The sequence below is a fragment of the Pseudocercospora fijiensis genome, assembly GCF_000340215.1.
Source record: "Pseudocercospora fijiensis CIRAD86 unplaced genomic scaffold MYCFIscaffold_1, whole genome shotgun sequence".
In the NCBI taxonomy this organism is placed as follows: Eukaryota; Fungi; Ascomycota; class Dothideomycetes; order Mycosphaerellales; family Mycosphaerellaceae; genus Pseudocercospora; species Pseudocercospora fijiensis.
Window position 1 is genome coordinate 11,163,710 of NW_006921532.1, and position 16,364 is coordinate 11,180,073.

The 16,364-nt window shown below is 52.2% G+C and overlaps 8 protein-coding genes across 8 annotated transcripts; 2 read left to right on the forward strand and 6 right to left on the reverse strand.

Annotated features, from left to right (window-relative positions):
- Positions 1-237: 237 nt before the first annotated feature.
- MYCFIDRAFT_57022 (uncharacterized protein) lies at positions 238-2,650 on the reverse strand. Its single transcript, XM_007922014.1, has 2 exons — positions 1,818-2,650; positions 238-1,771 (listed from the first exon to the last, which is right to left on the reverse strand). Exons 1-2 carry the CDS (start codon positions 2,231-2,233, stop codon positions 286-288), a joined length of 1,902 nt encoding a protein of 633 aa, XP_007920205.1. The 5' UTR covers positions 2,234-2,650; the 3' UTR covers positions 238-285.
- Positions 2,651-3,030: 380 nt separating this feature from the next.
- MYCFIDRAFT_63608 (uncharacterized protein) lies at positions 3,031-3,709 on the reverse strand (the record flags this gene model as incomplete). Its single annotated transcript, XM_007922085.1, has 2 exons — positions 3,031-3,425; positions 3,580-3,709. The coding sequence occupies 2 exons, from the start codon at positions 3,707-3,709 to the stop codon at positions 3,031-3,033; spliced, it is 525 nt and encodes a 174-aa protein (XP_007920276.1).
- Positions 3,710-3,980: 271 nt separating this feature from the next.
- On the reverse strand, positions 3,981-5,171 carry MYCFIDRAFT_78573 (uncharacterized protein; the record flags this gene model as incomplete). Its single annotated transcript, XM_007922330.1, has 1 exon — positions 3,981-5,171. One exon carries the CDS (start codon positions 5,169-5,171, stop codon positions 3,981-3,983), a length of 1,191 nt encoding a protein of 396 aa, XP_007920521.1.
- Positions 5,172-5,208: 37 nt separating this feature from the next.
- On the forward strand, positions 5,209-7,932 carry MYCFIDRAFT_171057 (uncharacterized protein; the record flags this gene model as incomplete). The annotated part of the gene is made up of 7 exons (XM_007923991.1): positions 5,209-5,646; positions 5,698-5,933; positions 5,960-5,971; positions 6,030-7,466; positions 7,506-7,591; positions 7,618-7,695; positions 7,733-7,932. 7 exons carry the CDS (start codon positions 5,209-5,211, stop codon positions 7,930-7,932), a joined length of 2,487 nt encoding a protein of 828 aa, XP_007922182.1.
- A 178-nt stretch (positions 7,933-8,110) lies between these two features.
- On the reverse strand, positions 8,111-9,211 carry MYCFIDRAFT_78571 (uncharacterized protein; the record flags this gene model as incomplete). Its single annotated transcript, XM_007922329.1, has 1 exon — positions 8,111-9,211. One exon carries the CDS (start codon positions 9,209-9,211, stop codon positions 8,111-8,113), a length of 1,101 nt encoding a protein of 366 aa, XP_007920520.1.
- A 1,251-nt stretch (positions 9,212-10,462) lies between these two features.
- On the reverse strand, positions 10,463-13,505 carry MYCFIDRAFT_78570 (uncharacterized protein; the record flags this gene model as incomplete). The annotated part of the gene is made up of 2 exons (XM_007922328.1): positions 10,463-10,489; positions 11,286-13,505. 2 exons carry the CDS (start codon positions 13,503-13,505, stop codon positions 10,463-10,465), a joined length of 2,247 nt encoding a protein of 748 aa, XP_007920519.1.
- A 390-nt stretch (positions 13,506-13,895) lies between these two features.
- MYCFIDRAFT_150235 (uncharacterized protein) lies at positions 13,896-15,570 on the forward strand. Its single transcript, XM_007923992.1, has 5 exons — positions 13,896-13,914; positions 13,967-14,094; positions 14,147-14,956; positions 15,044-15,291; positions 15,399-15,570. Exons 1-3 carry the CDS (start codon positions 13,901-13,903, stop codon positions 14,266-14,268), a joined length of 264 nt encoding a protein of 87 aa, XP_007922183.1. The 5' UTR covers positions 13,896-13,900; the 3' UTR covers positions 14,269-14,956; positions 15,044-15,291; positions 15,399-15,570.
- On the reverse strand, positions 13,899-15,570 carry MYCFIDRAFT_57017 (uncharacterized protein). The gene is made up of 5 exons (XM_007922013.1): positions 15,399-15,570; positions 15,044-15,291; positions 14,147-14,956; positions 13,967-14,094; positions 13,899-13,914 (listed from the first exon to the last, which is right to left on the reverse strand). The coding sequence occupies exons 1-3, from the start codon at positions 15,564-15,566 to the stop codon at positions 14,752-14,754; spliced, it is 621 nt and encodes a 206-aa protein (XP_007920204.1). The 5' UTR covers positions 15,567-15,570; the 3' UTR covers positions 13,899-13,914; positions 13,967-14,094; positions 14,147-14,751.
- Positions 15,571-16,364: the final 794 nt, after the last annotated feature.

Genomic DNA, 16,364 nt, shown 5'->3' on the forward strand with positions numbered 1-16,364 from the left:
TCGGACTTCGCCACCACGAGACTTTTTCCAGTCTGCTGATGCGAACAGCACCTTTCCTGTTCCTAGATATAAGTTCAAAAACAGCCGGAATTGATGCAGAACACGGGTTCCTAGCAATACACGTGCTGCTTGTGGGTTTCGCTAAGGTGCGGCTAGTATATGCACATGTGACGACGACCTGCATGTTAGGAAAAGGTTCCAGGCCACTGTATATGTGTCTCACGTGAAACGGTGTTGCAGAAAGAGAGAATATGATCGTGTCGTTGGACATCATGAGCCACATATCTATTCTCTGGAATCCCAGTAGAAGCCTAACTGCTCGTCTATTATTTCGAGCTTCGCAACAGCCGCCCTCAGGTCACTTCCCATGGCCTCGGGACCGCTTCCCACAATCTCAGCACCTCCGCCGACCATGAGACTTCTTTCTCGGAAGTCGGATACAATTTCTGTACAGGACGGGTGATGGTCTTTCAACCAATGAACCGCAAACCGAGGATGGCTGATCGCTAATAGCTCGTCCAGCGACACGTCCGATTTTCGAGAGGATAGTGACGAGACTGTCGTCTCGATTCCAGCCTTCTCACGCAACGGAGACTCTGCTCTTGCTTTCGTTGGCGACTTCAGCTTGTGTTGAACATCGCGGCTGACGTATATTGATACTTTCAATCCTGCCCTTTCGCTGAGAAGTGTTTTGAGCCGGGATAGCTCACTGCTCAGCCACAGCAGGTCTTCTGCTTTGCGCACAATCCATACAAAGTCCAGGACTGCTGCTTTAGTGATGCACTGCTGGATAGCCGACACGATGATAGGATATGTGAATGTTACTCCTGTTCCACCGGCGATGGCAAGGATGTGTTGGCTCTGGTAAGATGGAAACCTATTCCCATAAGCACCAGTGAGGATTACCGGTATAGTCGTGTTTCCAAGCTGTGCAAGTGTCTTGGTTTGGCCGTCTCGCACTCGGATCAAGTAGGTGTGATGCTGCACTTTACTATTTGGCTGTGGCACTGAAGAGACAGTGTATGGATGACTTTGCCAGATGCTCAAGCTTGGAAAGGTCAAGTAAAAGTGCTGACCTACTCCCCAAGGCTGACGATGCTCGTAGTCGAAGTCCAGTCTGATAACAGTCCCGTTGTCGTCCGTCAATACCTGAACATCGGCTTGCGCGCACCTGAAACCAAAGTCGCTGCCTTTCGTCCCACCCATGTGAATATATGCGACTCGCAAGCCGCGCACAACTTGGTCGATCACAATCAACGCCAAGCTGGGCACCATCCAGCACCATAGCTTGTCCCAATGACCCCAACAAGCTCCGATGTACAAGACAGCAATGATCCAGTGTGTCATCTTGAAACACTCATAGCCGGTTTTGCGAATCGCCCACTTGGTGCTGAACACTGTCAGAAAGCTGACGAAGGCCATAGCTATGCATCCAAAGATCATGTACTGCTGCTTGATGAAGTCGACGTATGTCTTCGGCTGCGGCTGATATAGCTTGGCTTCGATGATGGTCCAGCCAATGGTGTGCAATGCGCTCTGCACAAATATCACTCGTCCAAGCCATCGATGGAGAAAGTTGAAGTGCTGGTAGGGGATACCGGTAATGAGTGAAAGGGCGCTCTCTCGCATGCATAGCATCACCGTGAACGGAGTGAGTGCATACGCTAGAGCGCCTATGCGATCACTCCATGGCCCCAGCCCTGTTCGCGTGTTATGCAGAGTCGAATTCTTAATTGGCGTCACTCTGGTTTGATACCAGATATTCACCAGCCTAGACACATCAGCATATTTCTCGACAGGGTAACGATGGCACTTACGAGAAGACAAGAAGGTACGCCAACATCACCGCTAAAATAACCACTTGCAATCTGCTAATCCTCCCAAACAACCAGCGCATAGGCGCATCAGGAAGTAACCTCCTCTTCAACATCGAAACACGATCACCGATATCCAGCAACAGCGCCGCAGCACCATGACTTGCTCTGCCCGCCCTCAAGATCCTGACAACCGTCCAAACAGCCAATACTCCCAAGATTGCACCCCAAAGGATAAAAGTATACAGCATCGAAGTCACATGCCCACTGTACACTGCCTCCAAATACTCGCAAGTCCCAGCATCTTTAGTACAAGGTAAGACCCGACTCGGATATGCCCAGTAATGTTTCGTGGTAGTATTCGCTTCATTATGGTCCTGGATGTGTCTTGCCAGAAGTTCGGAAGAGGAAGAAGCCATGGTGTGAGGGAATGAAGTGGTCCAAAGTCAGAGTTCAAAGGAACATGCCTTTGTGGTGTTAATAAGACTGCTGCATTCCTTCTCGAAGTTCATTATAGCCAGGAGAAAATGTAATGAGCACGTTTGAGAAGAATGGATGTAAGCCACGCCACAGCACAGCGGCACTTGACTACTGAGAATACGATCGGTGGGAGAATCAGCTTGAGACGTGGACAATCTTTCTCGGCCATATTGTTCGTTTGAGGTTGAGAAGTTCTTGGCTGAGCAAGTTTCCACTGCGGACCCTTGGCGATGGCGATGGATATGGGTTATCTGCCGGGGAGCGTAGCAGACGGACGGCAGACGTGAAATCATGATTCCGAGGATTCGAGGAGAAGAGAGATGCTTATGGTGCTGATCTGTATAGTAGTATCTCTGTTGTATGAGGGAGGGGATGGTGGTGAGAGGGAGCGTTGTTGCTGTTGCTGTAAGAGAGAGACAGAGGCAATCTCGGCTCTCGGCTCTCGGCACACTTTCCGTCGTCGATGGCGAGTTCCGACGCCTCGAGCAAGCGTCACGGAGGAAGGAGGCACTCTCATCTCTGCAAAGACAGAGACTCTAGCCGCTTGTTCAATAGAATAGCGTAGACATCATCGTGACCAGGCCCCAACTTGTACGGCGGCCAGCTGGTCGCTCGCAACGACGTGCCTCAACCCGAACGGGACAGTGGTTTTCTGACCAGAGCGATGGCCTTTGCCGTGTCGAGGTTCATGGTATGTGTATGCATGTCTATATCATCTAGTCTGCAGAAGACATGTTCACCAAGGAAGCTCGAAATTGTCCCTGTGCCAGAACTTGCCAGTCTCTTCAATGCCCTTCTCGAGCACCATCTTCCACAGCCCACCCGCCGCAACCTCTGGCTCTACAACACCCGGCATCTTCCATATGTCGGGCTCCAGATTCGTCTTCGTAAATCCAGGATGCAGCACGGTCACGATAACCCCCTTATCCTTGAGCCCGACCGACAGTGGCTTGAAGAAGCTGTTCACTGCCGTCTTGGAGGCTCGGTATGCGTAGTATCCGCCTGAAGTGTTGTCGACAATCGAGCCAACCCTTGAAGATACTACCGATAGGCGACGGGGCTCTGGTGCAGCCAAGATGTTCGGCAGCAGCGCTTGTGTAAGGAGAAATGGACCATAAGTAAACTGCTTTTCTATTGTTTGCAGATTGATATGGACATCATCCGGCGCAGAGCATACCGGCAATGTTGAGCAGAGCATCAATCGGTTCTTCTCCAATGGATTTCTTGAACTCATGGATTGACTCAGGATTCGTCACATCCAAGCGCGCAATCTTGCAACTGGGACCCTCAAGGGACTTCAGCTTATCACCAAGTACAATATCCAACGCATAGACCTTCCATCCATCTTCCAACGCAATCTTGGCCATCGCATGCGCAATGCCGCTATTGCAGCCTGTCATCACGGCGATAGGCATCTTTGGAAAAGACTGGCAGCGGTTGAGGAAGGCGTGATGCCGTGGTACAGTGGAAGGGCTCGAGATGTAGGCCTCAATTGCAGAAGTTGAATGCTGACACAAGAGGTCACAGTGAATGGGCTACAATGAGTCCAAGTATGCGCTGGCAGATGATAAATCAAACGCGGCGTTGAAGCTCGTCAGCACACCAGCTCGCGGCTTCCTTCGCGTGCTTGGTAAATCACGACGTCTCGCCATGCAATCCTTCGACACCTGCAAACCAGCGAAATGACTACCAAAAGGGAATCTCCGGCACTTCGAGCCCCTGAGCTTCCTCGTAGCCCTCCAGCCGAACAAACGGTCCCTTATTCTCTAATCCAACGGCATCCATCTGAGGCACCATCTCATTGACTTTGGCCTGCAGATAGTCCGCCTTCTCCAAATCAAACGTCTCCCATCCAACTTCCCACCACAGTCGCTGCTCAGCAATCATATCCTCCTCCGTACGAGCCAGAGCACGGAAATTGTGCTTTCGGTCCATACTCTCCAGACACAGACTTTGGACTTGTGTGGCGGAAAATCTCATCTCGTCGATGTGGAAGGCGAAGCTTCGCTTGGCCAAGACTACTTCGATGCGTATGCCGAGAGGGACGTGCGCTCGAAAAGAGGGAGCCTTTTGGTCGGTTTCAATTGACATGATGAAATTTTTGATATGGGCCAAGGAGGTTGTCTCGCTTTCGAGACCAAGTTCGACGATAAGGAAGCGGGCGTCCCAGACGTGGACGGGAAAATGCGACAGTGCTTCTCCGACAATACGGTCTAACTTCTTAATGGAGTACGCAGACTTACGGGAAGCATCGACTGTGAGCTTAAGTAGGACGCCAGCCGTGTCGCGAACGAAGATGTCGTAGCGAGTATCGGTCTCCAGCTCCGGTGTTTCTTGGCCACGAGCGAGATGTATGAGAGACGTGGCATCTGTGGTGGAAGTCGTCAGACGATTAAGGAAGTCAGACTTGAGGAAGTCGGCGTTCTTTCTGAAGCTGGCTTGGAGATCGGATGGATCGTGGACGCGGTATGTCAACTTCTTCCAGTCCTGCTCATCGTATCGCATCAGGATGGTCCCGAACTGCGCCATGAGCTTCACTGGGCCAGCCTCACTGTCAATCTCGTCTTCCTCTAGCATGCGCTGTCTCTCCTTCTCCTTCTCCAGCGCCACTCCGAAGGGATGCTTTGGAGACGTGAGCTTTTTGGATGCCGATAGATGTGGTAGACTGGGCGGCAGGCCTTGAGCGACAGCAGGAGCTACGTCCTGCTCAGATGGCGCGACTGATGGTGCTGGGACTGAAGTGGGTGCCTTCTGTGACATGGCTTCTTCGCGCTTCTGCGCTCTCTTCGACTTGGTTGGTGGTACGGGGTCTGGCAGCTCCAGTTGTGCGACGACCTTCCTGCCTGCCGGCTTGATTTGAGTCTTCTTTTTGGCCATACCGAAGCGTTGTTGATGTGAACCAACGTCGACTGCGATGTCCAATGTCCTGCTTGCTCGAAAATCTTCTGGGTGGGTCTTGTCGCCTCCAGCTCGGCCTCGAAACGCTCCTGCAGCTGCAGCTTCGCTTCCACGTCACTTTTGCTCCCAAACTACATCACAAACTGATTTTTCAACTCCATCACCAACCAGTCGCTTGTTCAGAAGTAAAGCCTGCCATCACGGTTGCATCGCAAGCATGTCGACATATTTTCACAGCTCACTCTACGCCTTCAGCGAACAGGCCCGAGAGAGAATCTGGCAAGAGTTCGTCACCACAGTCCGCGATGTTCCCGTCGACTGCTGCTACAACGCCGACACCGACACCTTCGAGATCAGATGTCCCTCAATGAAAGGACCGGACGCCAACGAAGTCCTTTCCCAGATTATCAAGCGCCGTATAGACGAGTACGAAGAGGCCGAAGAGCAAAGTGGCGTGAGCAGATGACCCGCCTCACGAATATTTCTCGTACTGACTCAGATGTAGGACAACGACGATCTCATTCGATTCGCCGATAGCAAATTCGATGCTCTTGACAACTTTGTCGAGAGCAATCCAGACCACCCCAGGCAATCACGACCTTCTGAAGCCCGCCCAGTCGCCCGCAGCCACATTATTATCGCCAATGTAGAGCTGCTGAAGGTCTTTCGACTGCGTGACTTGGACGAGTTTGGCCTTCTGGAGCGCACTTTGGCTCCTGTCACCAAGAAGATGGAGAGCCTGTTCGCCTCCGGTGTGACTTGCAGAGCCGCTCGGTATGGTGAAGCAAAATACCATTTTCGAGCCGGAACATTTTGCTAACTTCGTTTTCGTCTTAGCTTCGACGCCAATGATGGTCACGTCTTCAATGGCCGTACTGGTAAGAACAAGCTGATTACCAACGGCAGTCCAGTACAAGGCGCACCATTACAGCTGCCCGCGTTCGGGACACTTAGCGACGACCGGATGATGAGCAACGAGCCAGCTGAGAGCATCGCGGGCGATCAATGGCAGATGGAGGACGCTGGCGAGAATGTCAGTGTGAACAAGTGGCTCCAAGGCGTTGGAAGAACGATGGACTCTCAGATCAATCCATTCGTGGAGAGACCAGACGTGCCGAAGGACACCAAGCAGATGCTGGCCAAAGAGCAGACCCATGCCACTAGTCGAGCAAGAGTTCCAAAGGGCGCCAATGTCGTTTCCAGCGACCTCGACGATTCTGACGAAGAAGAGGACGAGTCGCCTGTTGCTGACTTCAGTGACTTCCTGGCCTCAAATCGTCCCGCCCAAGCCGCGCAGGCCAGTCAGGAGTCGGATGATAATAATAGTGAGGCGAGCGACAAGACTGAGACGGGCCCATCTTTCGCATCTCTGCTTCCTGGTGGCAAAGTTAGTCCTCGAAAGCGGCGCGATTCTGGAGACTGGAGTGCTGTTATCCAGCAGCCCAGTCAGGCTGGGTCAGCGCAGAGCTTTCGTTTGCAAAATTTGCAGCAAGCTAGCCCCCTCAAGGCCTCTCCGATAATCGATGGCCAGTGGGGCGACTATGGCGGCAGGTACGCCGCTCGTGACAAGATTGGCCTTAAAGGCAACGCAGATGCCATCGTGGACTGGGACAGGGACAATTATCAGCCAGACCAGGATCAGGTGCAGCGGCATGCGCGGAGGAAGCCATTAGCAATTCGTGGTGCGACACCTTCGGTAGCCTCGACACCGGTCAGCATCAGTGGAGAGTCCAGAGAGACCGGACGAGGTACGGCAGCATGGAGCGCGCACTCGACTTCAGCATCGATGTCAGAGGCATCCTCGACTGTGGCTACCAAGCCCATCAGACGCTATGCGGACTGGGATCCCAGTGAAGCAGAATGGAAGAATGTGGCTACACCCGCAACGACAAACGCCGACCCAAAGATCAAGCTTATCGACGATAGAGCAGTCCCGTCCTCCACGCCGATGAAGCCGCCACCTGGCTATCTCCACCAAAAGCCCACTGCGCAGGTGCGTGTGACGAATCCAGACTCGAGTGGCAGACTCGTCGACTTCGAAGAGAATATCATGGATAAGGAGTGGGAAAATGTGAGGCCCTCGGTGTTCAAGACGACTTCACGCTCTCGTGCTACTCTCGCTCCGACTCGAGCCTCGACCAACGGCACTTATGCGTCGACTGCAGCAGTGCATGAAGTTGCTCCGAACCCGAGCAGCGCAAGTGATCTGCCCCCTCCTCGAAAACTCCAGCTTCCTAGCGACTACACACGCCGCATCACGACTAAGTCGAAGAAGTGAGGCAAACGATAGCTCGCATGCAGCCTTGCGTGAAGCTGCGTCTTAAACGCGAGCAGTGCAAGTAATCTCCATCCTCCTCAAAAGCTTCAGCTTCCCGCCGCACCACGACCAAACCCAAGAAGTGACGGAGAAAAACGGAAATGCCAGCGGAAAAAGTCACCAGTGTCCGAGAGAAAGAGAAAGTGAGAAAGCCAGCTCGTTTCTTTCTGTTTTGTTCATACCTCTGTACAGTACAGTTCGCATCATGACCGAAGTGTTCGAGTCAAGATTCTACGATCTACGCAGAGTAATGGTAGTCGAGAAAATGGAAAGCCCATACCATATGTCAGGATGCCTGATGTGAATTTCGTGCTTCAGCCTGTTGATCTGAGAGCCTTTCCAGTCTCGAAGTTCATTCCATTCCGGTTCCTGTATATCCCAATTCCCATCCTAAAGAAGCAGCAGCAGCAGCAAGTTTCATGATTGCCGCTTCGCTTCCCTTTGCTCAATGCATGCATGCATGCATGCCATGCTCTCTTTCGGTATTCTGTCTTGCTTGTTTTTTGGGGTATCCTGCGCATACGCCAACGCTAATCAAACCAACCATCATGACTTTGAAAAATACGAAAGAAAAAGGTCGTTGCTCCCTCCAATCCTCCTCCTACTCCTTCTCCTTCGTCCCTTCTTCTTCTTCTTCTTCTTCATCACCTGCACCACTCTCATCCAAACTCGTATTCCGTTTCACATTCATCACCCACCGCATATCATTCACAACCTTATCCATCTCGACACTCAACTTCCTACTCCTCTCCGTCTCCTCCCTCCTCTCGCACTCCACAAGTTGCAATCTCTCTTCGCGAGCTTTAGAGATCTCTTCCCACTTCGCGACCATTTCCTGCTGGAGAGCTTTGCCTCGCTCGATTTCTTGATGTTGCTGCTCATGCACGACATTCAATTTCAGCATGGTTGCTTTATCTTCCTCTAGGACTTTTTGTAGCCTTTTCACTTCAGGTTCGAGCTCTTTCTCGATTCGGAATTTTTGCGCGCTGACTCTGCTGTCGTACATTTTTTTCGTTTGCCTGATGGTGGTTTTGAGGACGTCGTTTTCGGCTTCGACTTGGAGTCTTCTCTCTTTGTGCTCGCCGACTTCGCGGTCCTTGTCGTGAATGGCTGCATCTCGCTCGGCTGATAATCGTTGGGCAAGTTTTTCGAACTTTTCCCGGCGCTCTCTTTCAACTACAAGTTCCTCCTTTGTGTCCGTAAGCTGGCGATCTCTGCGAACAAGCAAGGCATGGTCCACGCCCCTAGCATGGCTGAGGTTCTCGTTTTCGGATTCAAGAGCTTCTATTCGTGGCTTGTACATTTCCATGTTGCGCTGAAGTTCTTCTGCTCTCGTGATCTGCTCGCGCAACTCGCGCTTCAGGCGGTCATTGTCTGACATCAGCTTCTCGATGACTCTGCCTGATTTCCCGCCGGTAGTGGCATGGCCCACAGCTGAACTCCACTGTGCTTGGTCTGTGTTTGGAGATTGAGTCGGTGGTGAAGTGAGGGGGTGCTGGACCTCTCCATTTGAGGTATGCTGGCCATTGGTCGCAGGTGATGATGCGCCATTGGAGACTGAGGAGGGCAGCTTCGTGTAGTCACTGCTGCCGATTCGACGTGACGCGCCGTTCTGTACTGGCGTCAGGTACGAGTTGTTGTTGACAGGCGTCGGCGAAGAAGAGTTGTTCGGCGAAGTGCCGAAAAGCGAGCCGCCATTCATAGCCAATTCTGGGAGCGTTGGCGACGTGGGCGAAACTGGCGAGGAGGGAAGTTCACGTTCGTGGTGATTCTTGTTTGGCGATTGCCTAAGAGCCGCGAGCGAGCGGCCTGTGAAAGCAAGCGTATTAGCGAGTTGAACATAAACAAAACACGAGACGACAACGGCATGTAGAACTCCGGTCCAGGATGCAGTCAGACTCCAATAATTTTCCGGAAGGCTCGTGACAATAATGGCAGGCAGGCAAGTCGCGAAGGCAAAAGCAGTGGCAGTCGGGTCGCCTCGCCACTTCCCCGAGCCCCAGCTACCCGCCCGAGCCCCAGTAATACAGTGGATTATGGAATCCGCTGTTCCTAACAAAATTGCGTAGGGAAGCGATTTCCGGATCCCCGCAACCACTACCGACCGGGCAACCACTTCTATACTGCTGCTAGCTATGAAGCCAAAGTTTGTTAGCAAACCAGTGGTATAGCAAAATTCAAGGTGTTGTTAGTTGCTATCTACTCAGGTCTAAACGGATTACGACCTGCAGCCTTGTAGCCACGTGATGCTACATATGCTGGCTTATATTGGTCCCTTATTTGCTGACTAGCCTGCTACTGCATATAATACTGCTACTGAGTGAACTGATGGTGCTATTGTTGCAGCACCTAGTAGTGAAGTGGCCGTCCTGTTAGCTGTATGAGCGACTATTGTTGTTGTTGTTGCTGCTGGTACTGGTAGTGCAGGCGCGACTTCCTAGCCTCCTAGGTGACGCGCTCCGCGCCACCAACCAAGAATGGATATGATATGTAATAGGTAGAAACGCCACGTAATCTCATTCAGGCCGATTCTATATTGGTATATCTACTGGGGCTCGGGCGGGTAGCTGGGGCTCGGGGAAGTGGCGAGGGTCGGGTCGGTACGACTCTGGCAAGAATGATAAACATTGGTCGCGGATCCCGGTTGTTCATCGTCATTCTGTCCAGGATGTTGCCGGCTGGAGTGGACATGGACCGCTGTGTTCAGACAAAGCATTGCGACGGATCCAGCAAATCGGATAAGGTTAGACACTGAGAGCATATGTAGACACATGGATAGACCTGCTTGAAGAACGCTGCTTGTGTAGAAAAGACAGGTTGGAAGTGGTGGACGTACTCTTTACAACTAGATCGTTCAAGTGATTAGCATCGATATCCATGTGTTTCACCGCCAAGATCATGTCTCTTCTCGGCGATGGAATGGATACTTGATGCTCACGCGTGTGAACTTTCTTCATCTCTCTCTTCTCGCATCGCCGTGCTGTGTACGTTGTCAGTATGTGGTGTCAGCCTGATGTGTATCATAGAGTCAAGATACCTTTCGCGATGGTGTGAGAAAGAGAAGCTGTGAGATGCGCAAGACGCGAACTGAAGCTCAGCGTGGACCCTGATGAACCTTGTTGCTGCCGCACGGGCCGGGCCGCCGGCGCTACCGTCAGCACGGTAACAGTAGCCGCCAGCAAGATCTTTGTTCTCGAATTCGAGAAGCAGTTTAAAGCAGGCCAATACGAATACAACAGATGCGCGCATACATTGGTAGAAATATCGCGTGCTACTTTCACTTCTCGCACGTCTTTCTTGATCTCCATCTGAAGCCATCCAGCCCCGCTCACATCGAGTTGGAACTGGGCAGCAAGTCCCTGGTTTCACGAAACGCCTAACCAGCAGTCTAGACGTCGATCCTCCATCTTGTCAGGCGTACCTGTTTCGCAGAAGTGCAGAGATCATGCTGCATTTGCTCCTTTCTTGTGCTCCGTCTATTGCGAGTTCCATAATAAACGCCATTATGCATCTGCTCCTGAGAAGCGTTGCATATGCCTCTACCCCTTTCCCACGCATCACGCAGAAATCAGAATCCTCCTAGTCGTTACAGTTGCCTCTGCCTCGTTCTACGTCCTCTTCTTGCACTCTTGTACAGACGCTGCGACTCCATCCAAATTCAACGTCCCACAGCAGCAGCTACTCTAGCACATGGCGCCTTCTCCAACGCCGCGCTGATGCAAGAGAATTTATGCCAGCCCAACCATCTGTTGTCAAAGTTACGCCTCCGCTTTTACTTCTGTGCCTGTTTCCTGCTCGAGCACTGCTGGCCTCCATTTCGCAAGAATCTTCTTGGCGGCCGTCTTCGCATCCCTGTTCTCTCTGAACATCTGCTCCGCAGTATTGATCGCCAGCTCTCTCACCGGTGGCCGAAACATGACGAGGTAGAGCAGCGTGTTGGTGACAATCTGTACTCGCTCCGGGTCCTCAGCGATCTTCTTGAGTCGATTCAGCAGAGCACTGTTGATGGCTGGGACTTCTGAGAGCAGTCTGATCACTATCCGCTGATCCTTGACATCAATATAGGGCATCATGCTATCCAGTAGGCGCAGCACCCAAATCCAGTAGTTAGGCAGATCATCTTCGTCAATCGTTTCACCGTCTTCCTCCTTTTGCTTCAGGAGTAAGCGGTCGGAATACCATTCCTCATTCAGCCAAGCGATGGCAACATCGATTCTGCCTCGGAAGTTATCCATGACATATCTGAGAAGACCTTCTCGAATGCCGTTTGATAAATGTCTCCCTTGTGCTTTCTGCGCCATCGAAAGGTCATCACCCTCCTTTTTGACATTTCCATTCTTCTCATCAAGATCAAACGGCGCCCTTGTAGCCAATCTCGTGAGCAAAGTGATCCACACTTCCCTGTCGTGGCCACTGGCGCTTGTCGCTGCCAGCCGATTAAAGCCATGTTCTATCTGAGTAGGTTTGCCTTTGGTTTTCGCCTCGCGATCGAGGTCTGAGAGATTGCCGAAAACTCGCATGACAGCAGTCCTGCTATAATCGTCTTTCTCATGTTCAGAGAGGGGCGGTGGTGGAGGTAAGCTGAAAGGACCGACAGCAACGTCGTTAGCAATCGCGTCCCTCGGTCTCTGTTCTAGGCGATTCATTACTTGATCTGTGTCGCCGTTGAACCCCATTGACGGGTCATAGTCTTCGTCATCCTCCTCTGCGTTTGCGGCATTCGCTTCATTTGCGTGACCCCTGTCGCCAATACCCAGCCATCTCGCTCGGACGACATTGATCGCTTCGTTGATCTTCTGCTGCGGTACCGCCTGTAACAGCGCAGGTATGAGTTGCACGACTGTAGGCACTGGCAATCGAGTCACATCGAATGTCGCTGACTGTTGGTGATTCGTGAGTGTCCATATTTGTGCTATCGACACTGGTCCAGGTGGTAGTGGTGGATATGTTGGACCGACGGACTGTTGCAAAGGCGTCGTGCCATTGACAGCTTCCGCATCTAATCGCTGCCGTTTCGCATCGTCTAGTCCATCGACGGGCTCGTCGGGTGCAGGTCGCTTGAGCTGATGATTCTCGGAAAACACCTCTATCAGGCTATGCTTGAGTCGCTCAATGCCTTGCTGCATGCGGCCCGCCAGTGCATGGTTTGAATTCCTTTTGAGGCAGTTGAGAAGAAATGACATCGTAGTTCGGGTCATGCTCTTGATCGCAATCTTGTCCATCCCACTTATGGGTCTACTGGCCAGCTTGAGAGGGTTGAAGTTGAGAATGGTCATGAGGATCTTGCTCGAGACACTTGCGCGACGCTGAACCAGGGTGGAAAGAGCGTTCAATGTTGCCGTGACGATCAGCGGATCAGTCAAGTTCTCCTGCAGCACGCCCAGCAGTCTGTCCAGTAATCCGGACGCTTCTGCCTCGAGATTGGCGGGCGGTATGACAGGATGATCTCGCGGGACCAGAGAAAGACTGATTTCGTTTTGCTCTTGCCGCCGAGGGTCTGCAATGAGGCCGGGAGTCTGCGTTTGCACCACAGAAGCCACGAACTTGATGCAGCATATTCGCACACCAGGCACTGCAGTATCCATCCTCCGCAGAATGCTGCTCTTTATGGCCGCTATCTTGCTCCATGTCTCCTTGTCTGAGGGGTTGCTGACAGTGTGTCTAAAGACGAATGGGTATATGCTCGCGGCACACTGCACAGCACTCTTGACCACCGCCGTGTCCTCATCCTCGCCCGCAATGTCCTTTCTGTTGAGATAGCCTTTCAACGTGTCAAGCACAACCAGTGACATTTGCTGCTTTGCCTCCGCTGTCACCACCTGCGATGCAAAGGTCTCTGCGAGAAAGTCTGCACCCCATCTGCGAAGCTCTAGGTCTGCACCTGGCGCAATGACTTGGACGATTCCAGGCACTACTTGGGTGTATAGAGTGTGGTCGCGGAGCACAATATCGCGCGCAGAGTTCAATTGGGTCAAGGTCTCCTTCGGCGACGCCATTGGTGACAGCAGAGCGCGCCGCAAAGGGCGGGCTCACCCTCGAGGTGGTGAAGAGCAGGTCACGAGGCAGAGGCAGGGAACAAAAGCAGCTATGTTATCTACAATGCTCAGTCCAGTAGGGCGCGGGTGCAGTTCAGCGCTCTTTGCGCCTGGTCATCGCCGGTGAAGATGATGTCGTCGGTGGGCGAGGTGAGGGTCAATGGCACGCGCAGAAGTGTCGAAGTCGTGTTGAAGGCGGAAGTCAGTGTTGTCGTGAAGTGACGATGACAAAGTTGAGTTCCGCGGCCGCGGCCAAGATTGCGACAGCCTGGTCATCGTTCTTGGCGCTGTCAAAGAACTTGAAAGAAGTGCATGTGAAACCTTCACTCGACCAACTCACAGTCCAGCTCGTCAAGATGCCTTTCGGAAGGTGCGTATGCTGGTCGCAAAGTACTGTTCCATACAATGCTGATGGACTATAGGATGCCGCAGTCGTCCTACTATGACAATCGCAACCGTCCCACCGCAGCCCTTTACCGAGCACGACAGCCATATCTCATTCGCAATGCCATAACAGGTCTCTGCATATTCGGCTTTGTGGCATGCATATGTGAGTAAAAGTACTGCAGATCTATGGGAAGCAAGATCCTAAGTTGTGTCAGACACGTACACGTTGAAGGCCATCGGCCAGGACGACTTCTCCGACGTGCCTATTCCTGATGCGCCTGTTGAGCAAGCAGCGGCCCCGCATAGTTCTGTTGTGAGAAGTGCTGGAAAGAAGTAGACGCAGAGCACGATGGAGTCGTGATGAGCGGGCTCAAGTGATGCAAAAATTAGCGGCATAGAGTGGCGCTCAGGATGGGACAGGTGACATTCGAAGAAGAGCATTATCACAACTGGGGTGGGGGCAGACGGCTTTGAGGAAGAGTTGTGCAAACCACAATTCGACGAATGGACATGACCTTTCCGCAGCACCCGTAATGAAACGGTCAAGTCGAAAGGGCGCGAGATGGTGCGACCCATTTACAAACACAGGAGACGCGCTCGAGGCAATGATGAAGACGATATACACATATCCGGGAACATTTGAATTCGATGTGCTCGCTTAGCATGCTATGCGAACATGCAAGGTCAGACTCGCGGACATATTGCTCTCACAAAAAATGATGCACAGTGAAAGCATTCATATGGCATCTCCACGCTTCGCGGAGTTGTGTTCTCCGCTTGAGGGTATGTACACATAACAAAAGGTATTTATGCCACGCTCTTACGCTCCACTATCCGCCGCAGCAGGCGTGAGCTTCTTGAAGTTCTCTACTGGCTGCTCTCTCGGCACCTTGTTCTCCTTCAATTGCTGAAGCTTCAAAGCATCTATTTCCGCATGCTCTTTCTCGTACTTTGCGATCAACTCGCTCATATCAGCACTTCCGTGGCCAGCGCGGACGTTCCAGGGTGAGGAAGCGTTCAGGATTCTGTGAGGTAGCTCGTGTCAGCTAAAGTTATCCCATCCCCGTGCCTCTGCACTCAGCATTGACACATTTAGACATATTCGCGCATACTCAGGATATCTGTGGTCGATCCATCGCTCGCTCTGATTCGTCTCGTTCAGGAAAAGGACGCGGTCAGCAGCTGCTTGCTGCATAGCTTGTGTGTGAAGATCGTTTCGCTCTGCCCACTTGATCGCGTACTGGGCATATGTATCCTTGATCAAGCGAGTAAAATATGGCTGGTCGTTCGTGCCTTGGCCGGTGAACTTGTATATCGCGAGACCGAGAGGGAGAGAGGCCAGAGCAATGAAGAACCCGGCCTGGGAGTACGCTTGTTAGTCAATGTCCTGCCTGTATGTCCGCCAAGTTCCTTCTGCGCAATCTATCTCTACGCCCTCTCAAGTTCCTCGGCTGGGTAGAAACGTACTCCGAGTGACTCGTTCTTGAGCGGTGGATTCTTCTCATGTGCTGCTGTGCCTTCGGAGACGAGTTCTGGTCCATGGTGGTCTCCAGCATATCGTCGCTGCGACTGCCATTGGATCGGCTGCCGTAACCGCTGCGCAGAGCGTGCGGCTGTTCGCCTGAGTGGTTGCATTGCGTGTAGCTGGTACGATTCTCACGCGATGGCACTGAATCTGTCGCAGAGGAGCTGCTGCTTCGAAGTGATGTCCAGCGTCCGAGCCGCCAAGCCCAGATTGGGCAGCTTTGCCGAGATGTTTTGCAGTCCTCTTCTGTCCACTCCCCTTTCAATCATCTTTACACGCAGCACATGATGACAAAACTATCAGGACTAGAGGTCGTCCGTTACAAGATCTCAAATAAAGACCAGACTTTTGCAGTCTCTCGACACCAGTGAGACGCATACCGCAAGTGACCGGAATCGAGGACTCTCGATCATGATGGACTCCAAGTTATACACGAATGTTCGTGAGCAATTGGCAACATCATTCTGAAAGGGGCTCACGCGGGAGGACTCATGTACTTCGCTTCGATCCGTCGCCAAGCAGCAGAAGACATCACGACCAATGTCAGGCAATTGGTAAGCGAGGAGTCACGATGGACGTCAAATCCTCAGCCCTACAATAATTGGATATGACATGAGAATTGCTACAGTTGTAGCTGGTGGTCTGACCGAATGCCAAGGGAATAGCCGCTCAAAGTTCAGTGGCTGGCACAAATGGCTTGTACAGCTGCAAGGACCAGCCTGGAATCGACACCGACTGCGCCTGAATTCCGAGCAATCACATCCAGCAAACCCTCAACTTCAAATGTCAATACTCTGATGATGATGATGATGAATCTGGGAGCTGAAGTGATACAGTAGGGGCCTGACGAGGCGCAGCGAGAATGTGCTGTCGGTCGCTCCGCTAGTGTAAACTTTGCTGAGAAGTGA